The 16,937-nt window shown below is 54.9% G+C and overlaps 5 protein-coding genes across 5 annotated transcripts in view; 2 read left to right on the top strand and 3 right to left on the bottom strand.

The window, feature by feature from the left end:
• Positions 1 to 205: 205 nt before the first annotated feature.
• On the bottom strand, positions 206 to 1,982 carry VDBG_07357 (dicarboxylic amino acid permease; the record flags this gene model as incomplete). The annotated part of the gene is made up of 2 exons (XM_003002740.1): positions 206 to 383; positions 445 to 1,982. 2 exons carry the CDS (start codon positions 1,980 to 1,982, stop codon positions 206 to 208), a joined length of 1,716 nt encoding a protein of 571 aa, XP_003002786.1.
• A 2,431-nt stretch (positions 1,983 to 4,413) lies between these two features.
• Positions 4,414 to 5,894, top strand: VDBG_07356 (conserved hypothetical protein; the record flags this gene model as incomplete). Its single annotated transcript, XM_003002739.1, has 5 exons — positions 4,414 to 4,596; positions 4,676 to 4,712; positions 4,776 to 4,843; positions 4,954 to 5,333; positions 5,426 to 5,894. The coding sequence occupies 5 exons, from the start codon at positions 4,414 to 4,416 to the stop codon at positions 5,892 to 5,894; spliced, it is 1,137 nt and encodes a 378-aa protein (XP_003002785.1).
• Positions 5,895 to 6,193: 299 nt separating this feature from the next.
• On the bottom strand, positions 6,194 to 9,127 carry VDBG_07355 (oligopeptide transporter 2; the record flags this gene model as incomplete). Its single annotated transcript, XM_003002738.1, has 3 exons — positions 6,194 to 7,704; positions 7,818 to 8,511; positions 8,593 to 9,127. 3 exons carry the CDS (start codon positions 9,125 to 9,127, stop codon positions 6,345 to 6,347), a joined length of 2,589 nt encoding a protein of 862 aa, XP_003002784.1.
• Positions 9,128 to 10,262: 1,135 nt separating this feature from the next.
• Positions 10,263 to 15,271, top strand: VDBG_07354 (WD repeat-containing protein; the record flags this gene model as incomplete). The annotated part of the gene is made up of 6 exons (XM_003002737.1): positions 10,263 to 10,420; positions 10,584 to 10,731; positions 10,886 to 11,194; positions 11,479 to 13,014; positions 13,192 to 13,240; positions 13,335 to 15,271. 6 exons carry the CDS (start codon positions 10,263 to 10,265, stop codon positions 15,269 to 15,271), a joined length of 4,137 nt encoding a protein of 1,378 aa, XP_003002783.1.
• Positions 15,272 to 15,602: 331 nt separating this feature from the next.
• Positions 15,603 to 16,937, bottom strand: part of VDBG_07353 (tRNA-dihydrouridine synthase) — a gene marked incomplete at both ends in the record, with an annotated part of 2,405 nt that continues 1,070 nt past the window's right edge. The window contains 3 exons of the mRNA XM_003002736.1: positions 15,603 to 15,684; positions 15,743 to 16,043; positions 16,133 to 16,934. Of these exons, the coding sequence (XP_003002782.1) occupies positions 15,603 to 15,684; positions 15,743 to 16,043; positions 16,133 to 16,934 (1,185 nt within the window). The remainder of the gene's footprint in view (positions 15,685 to 15,742; positions 16,044 to 16,132; positions 16,935 to 16,937) is intronic.

The following is a 16,937-nucleotide window of genomic DNA, read 5'->3' as shown; positions in this document are numbered from 1 at the left end:
ACTGCAGGCTGCATATGTATGTGGCTTCTCATGTGATGCATCTTGACCCACCCGTTATATGAGTGGCGGCGCGTCCCTATCTTTGCATTCATCACCGGCAATCGATATTGGGCTTTATCAAATAGGAGATTCCTCACAGGGACAACGTAAAATCAATTGATCGCTATTCAAGCATATGACGCGCGCTCATCGAAACCCCTCTTTCTTAGTTCCAGATCCAGCTGACAGCCCTGATCCAGCCCTTTTCCTCAACCTCGGGCTCCTCTGGGTTCTGATCTACCTGCTCAAAGGCCGAATCCAGCGGCACGCTGTCGAGCGACACGAATCGCGTCTTCTTGAGCACCTTCCAGAGGAGGTAGGCTCCGGTGACGAGCGGGATATCCCTGCAGGCTGTTAGTCAGACATCCCAGGAGGGAAAATGGGACTCGAGTCATGGGCGCTTACAAGTACGAGGAGATGAAGCCGGCCGTGTCCCAGTTTCCCTTGGTGAAGACGGAGAATCCGCTCGTGAAGAGAATGGTGAGGCACATGGCGAACGCTGCGCACGACGTGTAGACTGTGTTGGGTCTGGTCAGCTCTCTATCTCTTGGGGGCGCCGTGGCGACAGAGGGGAGGGGGGTTTGCGTACAGGTCCATGCGTTGTGCCAGGGGAGCTTCTCGGCGGGGATGTTCTGCCTCTTCATGGCGAGCTTGAGGCGGATGTGGTTGAACAGGATGCTGGACCAGGACACGAGGACACCGGCTGAGGTCAGGTCGACGAACCACCAGAAGACGGTCATGGCGCCGTTGGACAGGCTCATGAAGCTGAGGAACATGAAAGCCGTGAACAGCAGGACGCAGACGTAGGGCGTGCCCCAGGAGGTGGTGCGCAGGAAGATCTTGGGGGCCTGGCCCTTGAGGGCGAGACTGTAGAGCACGCGGGTGCCGGAGAGCAGGCTCTGGTTCGAGGCCGACCAGGCCGAGGTGATGACGACGGCGTTGACGACGCTCGGGATGGCCTTGATGCCGGCGGCCGAGGCGGCGATGACAAAGGGGCTCTGGGCGGCGGTGCCGTAGGCGTCGTCGAGGCGCGGGTCGTTGCTGGGCACGAGCATGCCAACGACGAGGACGGCGAGCAGGTAGAAGAGGACGATGCGGATGAAGACGCGCTTGCAGGCGCGCGGGATGGCGCGGCGCGGGTTGCGCGTCTCGGCGGCCGCCATGGCGATCGACTCAGTGCCGGCAAAGGAGAAGACGGCCGTCGACATGACGCTCCAGTAGCCGAGGAACTTGCCCCAGTCGCCCTTGCCGATGTACTCAACAAAGGGGCCGGGATCTTTCCAGTAGCGGAAGCCGATCCGCTCGGTGCCAGGCACGCCGCCGAGGTCGATGACGAGACCGAGGATGATGAGGAAGATGACGAGGGCGATCTTGAGCAGCGCGAAGACGAACTCGACTTCACCGAAGACGCGCACAAAGGCGATGCCCACGAGGAACGTCAGCAGGATGAAGGTGACGATCCAAACGGTCGAGTTGACGTCGGTCCAGAACTGGAACAAGACGCAAATGGCCGTGATCTCGGCCGGGATGGACAAAAGGTTGCCGTAGACCAGGTTCCACCCGATGGCGAAGCCCCAGGCGGGGTCGACGAGGAACTCGGCATGTCGTACAAAGGCACCGGTGACCGGCAGAAGGGCTGCTACCTCTCCGAGGGCGAATTGCACGGCAAACACAACACAACCGATGGTGGCATAGCCAAGAAGCGCGCCGACGGGACCGCCCGTCTGGATGGCTCCACCGAGGCCGAGGAAGAGTCCCGTGCCGATGGCACCGGCGATACCCAGCATCGACAAGTGTCGCTGCTCGAGACCACGTCGCAGGTCGCGCTCCTCAGTCGACGTCAGCAAATCGCCATTGTGGTCAGCATCCCGGTCTCCCGTCTTGGAGTAGTTGGTCGCGACCTCAACATCGTCGTTGGGCGAGATAGCGTCTTTGGTCGCCATGGTATTCGTTGAGAAGGAGGTCGATGCCGTGTTCTGGGAGTGGACGGTGAGCTGTGAGACGCTGCGAGTGAGCCGTCTCACTTTGATCTTATACGTACAGGAAATTTTCGCTGGATGATACCATCGATAGACCGGTTCTATCGGCACGCAATCGGCGGCCCCGTCTTTCGCCTCACGGTGGGGAAGAAGCACGCGTGGCTCCGAGTCAGTCGACGGAAACGCCGCCGATCACGACATCCCAGCAGCAACGGCGATAAACCTGTTTATAGGATAGATTGTTGTCTTTCTCATTTCATCTCCTTTTTCGCCTTCTCCTCTGGCAGAATGTCACTCTTTTCGCTTTCTTCGAGAAGAGCAGAAGGGACTCGGGAGTGAGCCTCATGATGTGTCTGTGGGCTCATGATATTTTGCGACAGGACGCGGCGCATCGATTTTTATGTAAGACAAAGGACCTTATTTCAGAAACATCCACTCGTCCCCCACATGGTTACGGCTAGCTCGATACTGAAAATTGACATCGGAATGTGTGTGCATGACTTCGATTGCAGACCCGTCTGGTAGTTCCCTCTTTCCAGTTGATTGGGAACGGGAACGGTCAGTAGCTCAACAGAGTGGCCAGGGACCTTCATCACAATGCTTCACGCGAGACTTGCAACATCGCCGGGCCCACTTCACATGGCAATGCCTCTGGGCTATGACCTGGTGGATCAAGCAAACGATGTGGACTGCCCGTGCACCATGTTCCAATTGACCCTTCAGCTCAAGAGCTGCGGGAGGAGTATGTAAGGCAACCTGTCCACGCCTGGGTCTGACTCAACTAGCAGCTTGTTGTGCATCTTCAAATCTGGGGTAACGGTGAACTCGAATCTCAACCCTCAACTGCAGTGGAGATCGAGTGATAGACGTAACCCTCGAGTCACAAGGGCGACCTAGCTTCACGCCCGAAGGCCCACCAACCTGACGAGGACTCGCACCCGTGCCTCGTCAAGCCATGAGCTAGGAGAGCAGGCTTCTTCGACGATGTCGAGACGAAGTGGACAGCCCCCACAACCAATCTTGAGGATTCGAAGTCCTCCAAAATAAAGTCAGGGGGATGTCCTCCAGAAAGGTCTAAGAAAGGCAGCTGGAACACAAGTGTATCAGCAAGACTACGAAGACCCAACCACCAGGAAATGGGGGACGAAGCACAGGAAGACATCAGCAAGATTATGAATGGGCGAAGATGGAAGGGGCAAGGATATTGTTCATTGCGTGACACAACAAGACATCGAACGAGTGAGGGCTACCGGCCAAGTCTTGTCTCGATAAGCACACTTCCGCCTGTCTATTCCATACGGCACCAGAATGTGTAGAGAGTATGTCTGGTCACTGTCGCCAGGCTGTTATATAGGCGTGATCGGTGATTCGGATCATCGTAACCTGTTTGAGCGATGGCCACCGTCACGCTCTGTCAATCCAGGTGATCACCATGCGAACCACACAAGTCAGGCTTGACCCTTACGTCTAGTCCTGGCATATCCGTTTTCTCTGCCAAGCATGCTCCCCTGGACGGCCCGTGTGCCGTGTGCGGAGGAATGTGACCTGTGAGCGCTGGATCATCACAAGGCGCATGGTTGGCCACTAGGACGCCACAAGCCATGTTGGCTTCAGCCCTCAGAACTCCATCACGATCCTCACTAGCTATGGCCACAAGCACACAGGCGCAAAGGGGGAGCGGCGCACATTCGAGGCCGTGGACATGTGCAACGTGCACACTTTAGATGTGCAGGTGTGATAAACACTGGTCGGATCATTCCCTCGACGAGCGACTTCGTTCTTTTCTCGGTAATATCTCCTAGTTTTTGTGTCACCTTCTTTTGAACGTGCGAACCATGGCGGACACTTGTGGTCGCAAGTTCATCCATCCTCCCCGGCTACCTGTTAGTTGGAAAACGGCACACACCGCTAGCACGCCACTTGGCGCTCCTTCGACCAAAGAAGACGACGCTTTGATCGCCAAAGCGTGCAGCAAAACACCACAAACACCCAAGAACCGAAGCCGCTGAACTCTGAAAATGTGGGGAGGAACTACGCCCTGCGTTTTCCGTATAAAATCCCATGCCTACTACCGCCACAGGTGTGCTACGTCATGAACTATATGGGCTCATGGAGTCCCCAGGCGGTCGTTAGGGCGCTGTCTGATCATCTAGAATAGATATAGTATACAGCTTGGCACCCCCTTACCGCGCCTACCGACATACCTGTCCCTACTTGCTCAGCTCTCACAACGTCGATGCCATCACCGACATCTTTCGATCAAGTCGCCTGATCTGGGCATCACGAGCCTCAACACCGCTGCACTGGGGCGCCCACGAGTCCGACAACGCTCTGCATCCCTGACTCCGAAGGCAGCAGAGTAGCAGGTCAGAATGCGTCTTAGAGAGCTGCCAAAATGGATAACTCGGGGGCTCACGACCTTGTGCGCCGAGCACAGGGCGATATGCCGGCGAGCCTGATCGCTTTTGTGGTCGTAATGAGTTGCATATGTCTCACAATCGTCAGTTTGCGCTTCTACGTTCGCATACAAGTTATTCGAAATCTTGGCAACGATGACTGGGCCGTGGCTGTTACGATGGTTCGTTTTGCCTTTCCTCTCTTTGTACGCAGTAATTTCTGCGTCGCGATATTGCCGACTAACAGGCTTGCTTGCTAAGTTGATGCTGCTTGGGAGTGTCATTGGTGTTGCTATCGGTACGTTTGAAGACGAGTTTCGCTTCCATGCCTAGAATGGCTGTGCTGACCTGGATCCGACAGCTATCGCGTTTGGCCTCGGCCGTCACGTCGTCGACGTTTCCGACTCGCACCTATCTGTACTACTCACTGTCAGTCACTTCTTTGCGAATACAATACCCCTGACGGGCGGAGCTCGGCTGTCCCCCCCTCGAGCTCACGCTGAACGACCTGCCCATGATCTGACATGGCAACCCAATAGCTCATGTGGTTCTCTGGCCTGGGATATCACCTCACAATTATCATCCTCAAGTGCGCATTTATCCTCCAATACCGCCGCGCTTTTCCTCTCCCGGCTTTCCAGCGTATATGCGACATATTCCTCGGGTTCATAGCGTGCTGGTTCGTGGCCTTTTTCATCGCACCGATCGTGATCTGCCTGCCAGTCAGGAGCCAGTGGGATCCGGAAATCATCGGACAGGACTTTTGCTCTTCGCGATGGCAGGTATGGCTAGCCCACGGCATCATTCACGTCATCACGGACGTAGTCATCTTTGCCATGCCGCTCCCCCTGATCAAGACGCTGCCCTTGACGAAGCCCCAAAAGATCACGCTCACCGCCGTCTTCTGCCTGGGATTCATGTGAGTTAAACCATGGCACTCCAGGATACCAGATCCCGACTTGTGTATCCCCTGGCTCACTAGTTCTGACCGTCGTTCTCTCCCGTTCACAGTACCTGCATCATCTCGGCCATCCGCATCAGCACCGTCCACCGCGGCCTCTTTGACGCCGACGCCAGCTGGGTCATGGCCCGGACCGTCTACTGGTCCGTAGGCGAGATTACGTGCGCCATGCTGTGCCTCTGCATCCCCGTCTTGCGGCCGCTGCTCGGCGGCCGAGCGAACCTGCGCCGCTGGCGGAGCGGAGCACAGGCCGAGGTTGTGGAGACGCGGGGCCATGCGCACTTCACGCTCGATTCGACGCAGACATGGACGGCGCCGGCACCGTCTAATCGAACGGCCAGTCGCGGTTCTGTGCGGAGTTCACGAGATATCGAGATGAGGGAGAATACGCAGGACCGACGGCATGAGGCGGCGAAGCGCACGTCAGACCCTCCGACCACAGGGACAGAGTCCAGCGGGGCCGGTTCGACGTGGACATCGGATGACTCCCATAAAAGGGCCGATGGTAGTTGGCTGTGAAGAACTGTATTGAAGATAGAGTTCAGTCATCGTGGGTAACGATACAAAATACCAAAAACGCAATACTATCTTCGCCTGTTTAAGGATGCGATGGCGGGCTATCAAGCGCGGCGTCTTCGTCGAAAGTCATCGACTTGGCATGTACGAAGCGATCTCCTTAAATCGTTCAACGAAAGCGAGCTGACGTAGGCCAAAGACGTGAGTGGAAAGCGTCAGTCTGTCAACGACGGCGTGATGATAAACGCAAAACACTGGAACAAGGAGGGTGGGATAGCACAAATACAAGAGGAGACTAGATATACCCCAAGCAACCGTTCAAACATCTATTTCTAATGCTAATAAGCCCACGTTGGCTTGTAAACATCATCATCATCACCATCAATGCCTACGAACCCAGTACCAATCCTGCCCTTTCCTGTGCGCCCTGCCGCCAACAGAGCCATAAATCCCCTACCAATTGAGGGGATACTGATCAGGACGCAACCCGAAATACCCCTCTTCGGGCAGTGCCTTTAGCGAGGCGTTATTGTTGTAGAGTTGAAAGTCGACGCCGGCGCGCGGCACCTCGTTCCCCCACCAGGCGAATTGATACCCTTGGCCTGCCCCAAAGGAGAAGACGAGCGTGACGATGAGGCCCGACACGGCGACACCGACGCTGAGACCGGCGAAGATGAGGTAGGCATACTTGCCCCACCAGGCCGTGTAGCGTCGCTTGAGGTAGAACTGGAAGAACCAGGCAATGTAGATGCCGAGCGTCGCGTACGTGAGGTTGTTGTTGCCGGCCCAGCTGAGGGCGCCCGAGAGGGCGATGGCCGGGTTGAGGCACGCCATGATGGAGGAGGCGGGCGCCCAGAAGTAGCGGTCGAAGCGGGCAAAGGGCTCGGGCTCGACGCGGCGCTGGAGGCGGGCGCGCAGGAGTGGCAGGGTCCTCTCGCTGACGATCCAGGCGACGCCGAGGAGGGCGCCGATGAGGAAGCACCACGGCAGGACGGGGTAGAGCTTGAACATGTTGTTGGTGCCAAAGGCGCCGAAGAGGATGGTTGAGGACCAGATGGAGTGGGCGTAGGCGCAGACCATGTACTGCCTGTTGTCCCAGGTGCAGAAGCTGCTATCCTCGTTGGCGTAGAGCATGAGAAGCTCGAGGATGGCGCAGTAGATGAAGCAGTTGACGACGACGGACGAGACGTGGCCGCGAAACACGGCACGTGGGGGTATGCCGGCGTAATGCGCGTACTTGAGGTCGCCGCTGAAGCTGCCTGCCATCTGCTCAAAGGCGGCGCCTAGCATGAGGATGATGAGCTGCGGCAGCGGCTGGCCAGGGAACCAGACGCCAGGCAAGACTTGCCAAATGACGTTGAGCTGGATGCCGGTGCTGGCGATGGACTCGATGACAACCCAGGGGATGGTCAGCAGGGCACCAATGGCTGTCACGCCAAGGATCGACCACCACGGGGTCTGCGTCGGCCAGGCCGTGAGGCTGACGATGGAGACGATGAAGCCAAAGGCAAAGACGCAGCCGTACCACCATTCCGGCACCTCTTTGTACTTGCGCATCATTCTCGTGTGGCCGTCTGTGAAGCCCGTGTAGACGCTCCTGCGCTTCACTGTGTTGACAACCATGCCGACGAACGCCTTCTTGATGGGGCGCCAGTACTTGGTGAAGACGTAGACAATGGAAAAGGTGTAGTAAATGAAGTTGGCGCCCGTCACGAACAGGTTGGCGATGGCATAGTACGGTGGGCCGTACTCTTGGTACTTGTCCACGTCGAGGCGCTGGTTGTCATTGAGGACCTTGGAAATGTTATAGGCACTGCCAGTGTTGTCAAAGGCTGCATTTGAGTTGATGGCATGAAAGCGGCCCAAAAGGCGTTCTTGTAGTACATGATGAGGATAATGATGCCAGAGATGACACGCATCACATACTGTTGCAACTGGGCAAAAAAGGGGGCTGTCATGGCATCCATGCCGGACGCGTTCGGATCCCAGCTCGAGATCGGGTTGAAACCCATGCCGCCGTATGATCCGGTGATGGTGGCGAGATTGAAGTTGTTCGGCGCGATCCACGTCATCCAGTTGAAGAGACGCAGTCCGACGAAGAATTGGTTGGGGATCCAGTAGTAAATGGTGAAAATGATGCCACACCAGACGAACATTCTGTAGCGTGACAAGGTCCAGCCGTTGACCTTTTCGCGCTTATTGTCTTGGTTGATGAGCGTCCTGTTGAGAGCGAGCGTCGGCAGCGTCTTGGGCCACACGGCTTCGATGGGATAGACAGCTAGGCGCCGTAGGATACCGGCCATGCCGAGGCCGTATACCTGGTTCGCCAGCGCGAGCATGAGGTTGAAGCCGAAGCCGGCCCAGCGCTGGTTGAAGAAGACGGGCATACGAAGGACGAGAAGACCGGTGAAATTGCCGATGCTTGAGGCACCCGTGAAGATGATGGTCGCGAACAGCTGCTCCTTGCTCGTCCAAGGGCCTGGGTTCAACGTGTAGCGCGTGCCGCGGAACTTGAAGCCCCAGTCTGGAAGCAGCCAGGCCATACCTCGACCCATGGGCACCAGAAGGAGCTGTACGACGGAGCCGGGGATCGATATGCCCGGCTGACGAGGAGCAAAGACTTTCAAAATCATTGTGTTAGGCTCGTGTCATATAATGAATGCCCTGGACCTTGGAGTTCAGAGGTAGGAAGAGAACTTACAAGTGTTGACCGCTGTGCAGACACAGACCCAGAAGTAGCCCAGAACATAGGCGCGGAAGCTCTCACAGGCCTCGTCGGCATCGTCGTAGGGCAACGTGACGGCGCGAACTTCGGCGTAAGGGGACCAGTTGTGACACAGGCCGGCACGTTTGCAGACCTCGTACGCCCACTCGCCCTGCTCCATGTCGCAGGCCTTGTTGCCGCGGATGAGCTGGCGAAGACGCTCCATCATCTGGCGATCGATGGTGTAGTCCTCTTTCTGGCTGACGAGGAGATCCTCGAGGACCTGGACAGACTCGTCTTCGTTGAGGGTCAGAATGGCGGCCACCATGCGATCCGGATCGCAGCCGGCCGGCAGCGTCTCGCCCCCGTGCCGACCAGTATACTCGGCCTTGAGACGTTCGAACCAGCCCTCGGGGGGGAACTGGTCCTCGGCGTCGATTTCATTCTTTCTGTCATCGTGTGGCTCGATGTCGACGGTGTGGTCTGCCTTATCGTGCGGCAACCCGCTCACGCGATCATTGTCGGCTGACATGATGAGTTGCAAGGCAAAACAAAACAATGTGCCATGTCAATGGGCAACCGGGTCGAGGAGGGGACCCAGAGCCGGGCAATGGCTGAAGTATATACCAGGCCCCATGGGTACCCCATGCTGTCAACCAAGACGCCATCCACCCTGAATCCGCGCAGGCGTCCGTCACCTCTTGAGGCCGACATGCGGGGGAGGGGTACGATATCCAAGCACACGTTACACGCACTAGTGCTCGCCGGCAGGATTCTTGCGAGGCAATACAAGTCCGACGCAATGCTGATCGGTATGCTGCCACGACGAGGTGTATCGGACCAACCGCTCTCGAGACAGATCGACATGGGCGTTGCCTCCTCTTCTGGCCAAGCAGTCGTCCAACACTGGTCGCCATCTGCGTCTAAGTGCACCAGAGTGGGGGAACATGTGCTCCTTGAGGAATGGCGCGTGGCGTCCCCGCAAACGCCTCCCCTCCTCGGCAAGGAGGGACCATGTTCGCCTTCGGATAAGGTCGATGGGACTTTGGTTTCGTGTTGTGACCCTGAAGTTGGCTCGGCCATCTTCCCCGCCTCTTGCTTTAATGCCCGGGTTGAGCCGGCCCGGTGGAGTCGCCCCGTAAAATCAGGCCGCGAAGTTGAACTACCGCGAGGTTGTCAACTGAGGTCAATTATGGGAGATAAGAAGATGATTGTAGCATTGTCGACAAGATCTAGCTCTGTGCCTTCTTGAAGTTGTTGGTGAAGATTGGAGGTAACGGGACAACTTCAGAAGTGCAGCCATGGGTTCTTCATCCAATCCAAATGTGCCAAATCACGTGCTGGTCCTACCCTCAACTCGAGAAGTCGGCTTCATTCAATAGCAGTCAGTCTCTTATCCTTACCTTATCTCCGAATCGAACCGCATGACCATGGAAAGGATGACTGAATGGCGGCACTCTGCCTTGCCAGCACACAGCTCCGTGCGCAGCTCATGCATGCCTGCAGCCTGCTTGGTTCGTGGCGACCATGTCAGGCTACCTCATCCCCGCGATGGCACCGATCACAGCCTGACGCTTTCTCTTTTCACAAACCGACCATAAGCAGAACATCGAGCATTCCACTACAGTATATCATCATAACGCCCAAGGGTGTGCAGAAGAACCAGCATGAAGTTCTTGTGGGCTGTGCTGCTCACCACGCTCTGCGTTGCCGCCTCCCTGGCGCACTGCATCTACACCAAGCTGAAGAAGGCTCGTCGTCGGAGCGAGGATGCACGCCCGAATGGCCTCTACGTAATTTCCAACCCAAAGAACGCCAAGTTTGTGTTAGTGGCTCCCATGTTCTCCTACTTGGAAGAATGCCCGTTCTGACTGATCAAGTATCGTCGCCGTTCATGGCCTTGGTACACACCCTGAACGAACATGGGAAGCGTTGCCTCCTCGATCTAGAGATTCTACCGAAAAGACACAACCTGTCCATCTGTTGAGGCATTTTTTGAAGGAGGATTTCCCTGAAGCGAGAATTCTATTGCACGCACATAATTCCGACTGGATGATCAACGCACCCATCAAGACTGCGCGACAGATTGGCGAGCAGCTGATTGCCGAGCTTACGGAACATCTTTCAAAGCACTTGGTGTGAACAGCCTGATATACAGCACATCACGCGCCGTGGCTAACTGGAGCTCAGTGCTTGTCCATTGTGTTCATCGGCCACAGCTTCGGAGGCATCATCATCAAAGAGGTACAGTATCTGCATTCAAGACCGCTATTGTAAGCTAATGGCCTAGGCTCTATGCGCACACGGGGAGAGGTCATCCGATATAATTGACAACACCCATGCCATCGTATTCCTTGGAACTCCCCACCTAGGATCGCCGCTATCAGTCATTGGTGCCACCGTGACGGCTATGACCAGCGTGCTGGGTTCCAGTAACACACTTCTTCTCATGCTGGGGCAAAGAAACGATCAACTTTTGGATCTGGAGAGACGGTTCAACAGCTTGATCAAACTTAAAGATGCCCGGCGGGGCAAAACCGAGCTACTGGCTTTGCGCGAGGCCAAGCCTTTGACACTTGGCTGGCTCTCCTTTGGGTTGGTAAGTTTACCGACCATGCATTGACGACGAGTGTCCTCGACTGATGGAGTAACCACCTAGGTTGTCGATCGCGTCTCAGCCCTGGGTATACATGATCCAACAGAATACCTCATAGACACGGATCATTCTGGCCTGAATAAATGCCGGAACAAGTCCGACCCCCTTTACGTCGAACTCCAACGACAAGTGAAACGACTCATACCGTAAGAAATCCTACGCCCAAGCAAGATCTAAACACCATCTGACTGAGTAGCAATGCCACTCCCAAACTAAATGAAAGCCAGCTGTTCGTCAAAGAAAATCTTCCCTGCGTACCAGGGGCCGCATTCGACGATGCGGAGAACGGAGCTGAAGCGTGCCTTGCTGGCACGCGCATTGAACTTCTTGGCGATATCAGAGTATGGCTGCGCGATCCCGAATATGAGCCCCTCTGCTGGTTACACGGCAAGGCTGGCACCGGTAAATCAACAATTGCCCAGTCTGTCGCTCGGGAACTGGCTGCAGCGGGGTTTCTAGCTGCCAGTTTCTTTTTCAAAAGGGGCGAGGGTGATCGCGGCAATGCTCGCCGCTTCTTTCCGACCATCGCCGCCCAGCTCGTGAGCAGCTTTCCCGCGGCTGCTGCTCAGATGCGACATACGATTGAAGCGAATCCCGATATCGCGACCAAGTCACTGGGAGAACAGTTCAGGATGCTCGTTCTCAAGCCTTTGGAGAACGTCTCCGTCGCATCTCCAATGACTGTTGTTATCGATGCTCTGGATGAGTGCGGTGGAGAGAACGATGTCAAAGACCTGATCACCCAACTCTCACATATCAAGAAAATCACGTCAATCCCTCTGAACTTCTTCATTACAAGCAGGAACGAACCGCCAATTCGAGAAGGCTTCAAGAGCATCCAGTCAACAGTTGATGAGCTCAACCTGGAAGAGGTATCTGATCCCTCTATTGAGCAGGATATCGAACGCTTCTTGCTTTTCCGGTTAGAAGGTATTCGCAGTCTTGCACAATTGTCTCCTAGTTGGCCACAGGGCAAGGAGTTTGATCTCCTGTTCAAAATGTCTGTCCCATTGTTCATATACGCAGCGACTGCCTGTCGCTTCATCGAAGATAAACGCATCCCGGGCGGACCTGAAGGCCGACTGAGACGCTGGACGGAGCATATAGGAGGGTCGAGACTACATTATACCTACCGACCTATTCTGAAACAGTTAATCGACGGCCTCGACGAACCTGATAAAGAAGACATCGTCAACCAATTTCATGAGATTGTCGGCACTATTATCATATTAGCCGAGCCTCTCGACGCCATTTCACTCGAATGTCTCTTGTCTAAACCACGTCATTATTTTGATGGTTTGCTAGACTACTTGCATTCTGTGCTGGATATTCCACTCAGTCGTGTGCAGCGAATCAAACTATTTCACTTGTCTTTCCGCGACTATCTTGTCGACCCGAAGCGTGGCGCCCTTGAGTTTCACGTGGACGAAAAAGAAGCGCAAGGAAGGGTTGCAAGACACTGTCTTCGACTACTCTCTAATGGCCAGTCGCTGAGACAGGATATCTGCAGTCTCTCGCATCCTGGCACGCAACGAAGATATGTTCCACAGACAAAGATTGATGAGTGTCTGCCCCTGGCAGTCCAATATGCCTGCCTACACTGGGCGGATCACTTTATCCACAGCGAAGACTTGATTGACGATCAACACGCGGTCTACTCGTTTCTTTGCACCCACTTGCTTCATTGGTTAGAAGCGTTGAGTCTTTTGAAACGACTTGACAGAGGCGCCTCACAATTGCTTAAACTTCAAGTACGAACCACAGTAAGTCGCCATGCCTGGGCCTAGTTCAGGCTTGAAGCTGATGTCGATTGGCCAGTGCTTGCAAGCCAAGTCGTTCATGACAGACGCAGGCCAATTCATTGGGTACTTCAAATATGCGATCATGGAGACCCCGTTACAGCTGTATGCCTCCGGCCTTACCTTTGCGCCATTGTCTAGCATCGTCAGAAACACATTTTAAGCTCAACGTCCAAAATGGACGAGAGAGGTACGCCATATCAATACATCCTGGAGCAGGCAATTCCGAATATTCGAGGACGGGATAGCTGGCTCAGCCACGTTCACAGCGGACAATCATCTAGTTTTTGGCGCATTGGATGGTACAATCGTGGTGATGGACCCCGTCACATGGCATTGTCTTCAAGTCCTTGAAGGGCATCAAGGCATCGTCTGGCAGTGTGCCTTGGCGCCCAATGGAGCTTTCATCACATGTTCCCATGACAAGACCATCAAGATCTGGGACCTCCCCAGCGGAACGTGTCTGAAAACACTCTTAGGCCACAAGGATGCTGTCGTATCGATTGCGATCGCCGCAAACGATTTCGTAGCATCCAGGTCTTCAGATGGAACAGTCAAAGTGTGGCACACAACGACTGGGGAATGCTTGTGGACGTGTCCTATCAGTGCTGCCAAGGATGCTGACATTGCTCTCGCCTCAGACAATGGAAAGATTCGACTAGCTGTAGTTGACACTGAGGGGCACATCAGGGTTTTCGACCCGGCGACTAAGAGTTGCCTCCAGACTCTCAATGAAGTTCCTCGTATCATAGAAACCATGGCATTTGTCCTGACGAGTCGTCTTGAACTACTGGTGGCTACATACTCTCCGGGGACACTCGTAATCTTGGACTTGAATACTGGGGCTCGGGTGAATGAACAGGGCCAGTGGTGCATAGCTATCCGGCCAAAAGCTCTCCCAGATGGAAAGCCCTGTCAACAGGTGCTGCTGGTTCCGATGGGCAGACGCCACGCAACCTTGGAATTCTTGACGCGTCCAAGCAGCGTTGACACTGACATGAGTTCTAACAATCTCAAGAACTGGACTGACGGGGCAATGGAAGTCGTCGATGGCATTCCATCGATTGATAACATACGACGTTGCTGCGCACTTTCGAATGATGGAAGATGGTTATCGGCTGCCGGCTCAGAAACTTACTCGGTCCGTATGTATGATATGCAACTTGGTACTCTACTTCCTTCATTACTCAAGCTAAATCCAAGATCTAACGTACAAGCAGATCACGAAATAAATGACACACAAAAGGCCGCAGCACTTGAGCTAGGGTATGAAGCGAACAATGACAAGCATGAACGCACAATATCTGTCTGCCTCTCAGCCGATGCCACGCTAGTGGCTGAAATGTCTAGCGACCTCACTATCAGGATCTGGGACCATGACACTCGTCATGTTCAGCAAACCTTGGACTGTGAAGAAGAGAGTTGTCGGACCTCAGATCTTATGGTCTTCTCGCCGAACAAGCTGTTGCTCGCGTTGGCATACGAGGAAAAACTGAAAATTTGGGACATTCCTACTGCCAAATATATTGCGAACTTCGAAATACCGAGACACGTCTACTCGAGGAGATCTGGTTTTTGCTTCTCGAATGACAACGAGATCATGGCTTGGACCTGCCGGGGAGCGCCTCCTGTCATTTTGAAATGGCGGGAAGGAAAGAACTTTTTACCTTTCAAGCTTCAATCAAACAATTACAAATCCCTTCCATACGGTAAAGGAAAGCTAGTGTTTTCCAAAGACAATAATCTTCTCATAACTGCCGACAACCGAGGACGAGCTGTCATTTGGGACATCTCGAAGATGACTTTTCTCGGAATTATTTACAGGAACGACAACGTCCTGAGCACCGCCGGACTCTCCAGTCAAGAAGCATTCAAAGATCTCACCACAACAAACGGAACGATAAAAATCGACCTTGCATCCCTGAGGTCGATCATAGACATTCCATCACTTGGGTACTCCAATAACTGGATTCAAAGAGACAACGTCGCTATTCTGTGGATCCTATTCGAATACAGACCACCTGATTCGAATCGAGCAGTTGCTATTAATTCCTTAAAAGGTCTCATCTACATTGGTGCCGAATCGGACAGGGTCTGGTCTTTACAGTTGTCGCTCCCCGAGCTTGACCAACTTGTTGAGAAATATTCCTGGTACTCTAAACAGAACAACAACAGCGCGTCTATCATCTCTTCAGAGTCAGACGCCTCAGGAGATCGATGATCGAGTTACCGTCTTTCTCATAATACAATCAACCTTGCGAAGGAACCATCAACGGTCTGAGGATTGGCTTAAGCTGTCGTTCACCAAGCAAAAGAGGTCACGATGAACCTCACACTGCTTCTTTCCAATACAATCCGGGAATCACACAGACTAGAATGGCGAATCTGTCGGAGACATCTTATTCACGTTCTCAGCAACATGCAAGCTCATGCTACCATTCTCAATAATGCAAATGCTTTTCCATGTCCTCTACTGCCCACCGTTACTCATACACCGGTCCTTAGTAGCGCTCCCTCATACCAGGACACCAATATGTCCCGCAAAAGACCACCTAACCCTCGGCCTCGTAGGCGTTCGACTTGTGCTTCGGTTGGAAGGTAAAACCCGGGTGGCAAGGGCCAAGGTACATTTCACTGCAAGCAAAAGTCAGCATGATCCTCAAGACAAAGCCGCATCTCACAAGAATCCTACCTGATCTTGATCCAATCCTTATAGTTGTTGCTCGCAAGCAGGGTCTCCATCTCATTCCGTCCCCGGAACGCGGGCGGCCGGTCGTTGAGCGAAGGAGGTAGGTGCTCCAATATGCCGAGCGGGACGTAGCGGTGCGTGAAGCTCATCCACTCGAGTAGGAAGCGTCTGGTGAAGCCGATGCCGAGCTCGTCGGAGCCCCAGGCTTCGAGACCGTAGCGTACAAACTTTTCGATGTAGCCGAGGCGCTCGGTGGCCGTCTTGTCGAGGTACTGGCCCTTTTCGATCTCCTCGAAGAGCCAGGCTTGACGAGGGCGCCACGGCCCGATCATGACGCTGTCACGCCGGCGTTGTCGATGTGGTCAAAGTACTCGACGTGTGAGTAGCAGTCACCGTTGCCGAGGAAGTACATCTTGCCGTCCTTGGAGTTGGGCAGAGTCGAGGCATCGGGCTCGCGAATCGTGTCAGTGTCGGCGTCCTTTGTATCGTTATAGCTCTTGATCAGGGCAGCACACTCGGCGACGTAGCTCCAGTCAGCCCTGCGCGTGTAGCGCTGCTCGCGGCTGCGGCCATGGAGGGTGATGGCGGCACAGCCAGGTGCGCCAAGGCGCTCGCGGTGCTCGCGAGCGCCAAATGCGAGCTTGTTGATGATGGACGTGGCAGTAGGGCGGTTGTTGCGGACACCAGTGCGAATTTTGACGGTGACGGGAATTTCGCCCGAAACGGTGTTCATGCCGCGAACCATGCGCTCGAGCTTGCCGTGAGCCTCCAGGAGGGCAGAGCCACCACCGGCCTTGAATAGCATGTCGATTGGGCAGCCGCAGTTGAGGTCAATGACACGCAGGTGAGGGACGAAACGCTTGAGGCACTCGGCAGCCTTCACAGCAACCCAGGGCTGGTTGGCGGAGATTTGAGCGCCGAACTTGATATCCTTGGCGTTATCGTAGCCCTGGACAATGGGACCGCCAGCTTTGGGCGGGACGAGCTCAGACTCGTGGGCCTTGAGGAGCGTCCAGTCAGCCTTGGTGCCCTGAATGAGGGGCAGGCCCATGGCCATCTCAGAGTAGGTCAGCTCAGCGCCGAGCTCCACGGCGAGACGCCGGAACGGGAGGTTGCCCTGCGTGGTGAGGGGCGCCAGGGCGGGCGTATCGCGTCCAAAGTACAGCTTGCGCTTCTCAGAGGGCTTCAATGGTGCCTC

The sequence above is a fragment of the Verticillium alfalfae genome, genomic scaffold (assembly GCF_000150825.1).
Source record: "Verticillium alfalfae VaMs.102 supercont1.9 genomic scaffold, whole genome shotgun sequence".
NCBI classification, from domain to species: Eukaryota; Fungi; Ascomycota; class Sordariomycetes; order Glomerellales; family Plectosphaerellaceae; genus Verticillium; species Verticillium alfalfae.
Note: the sequence above shows the minus strand (reverse complement) of the source record. Positions and strands in the feature narration are given on the sequence as shown.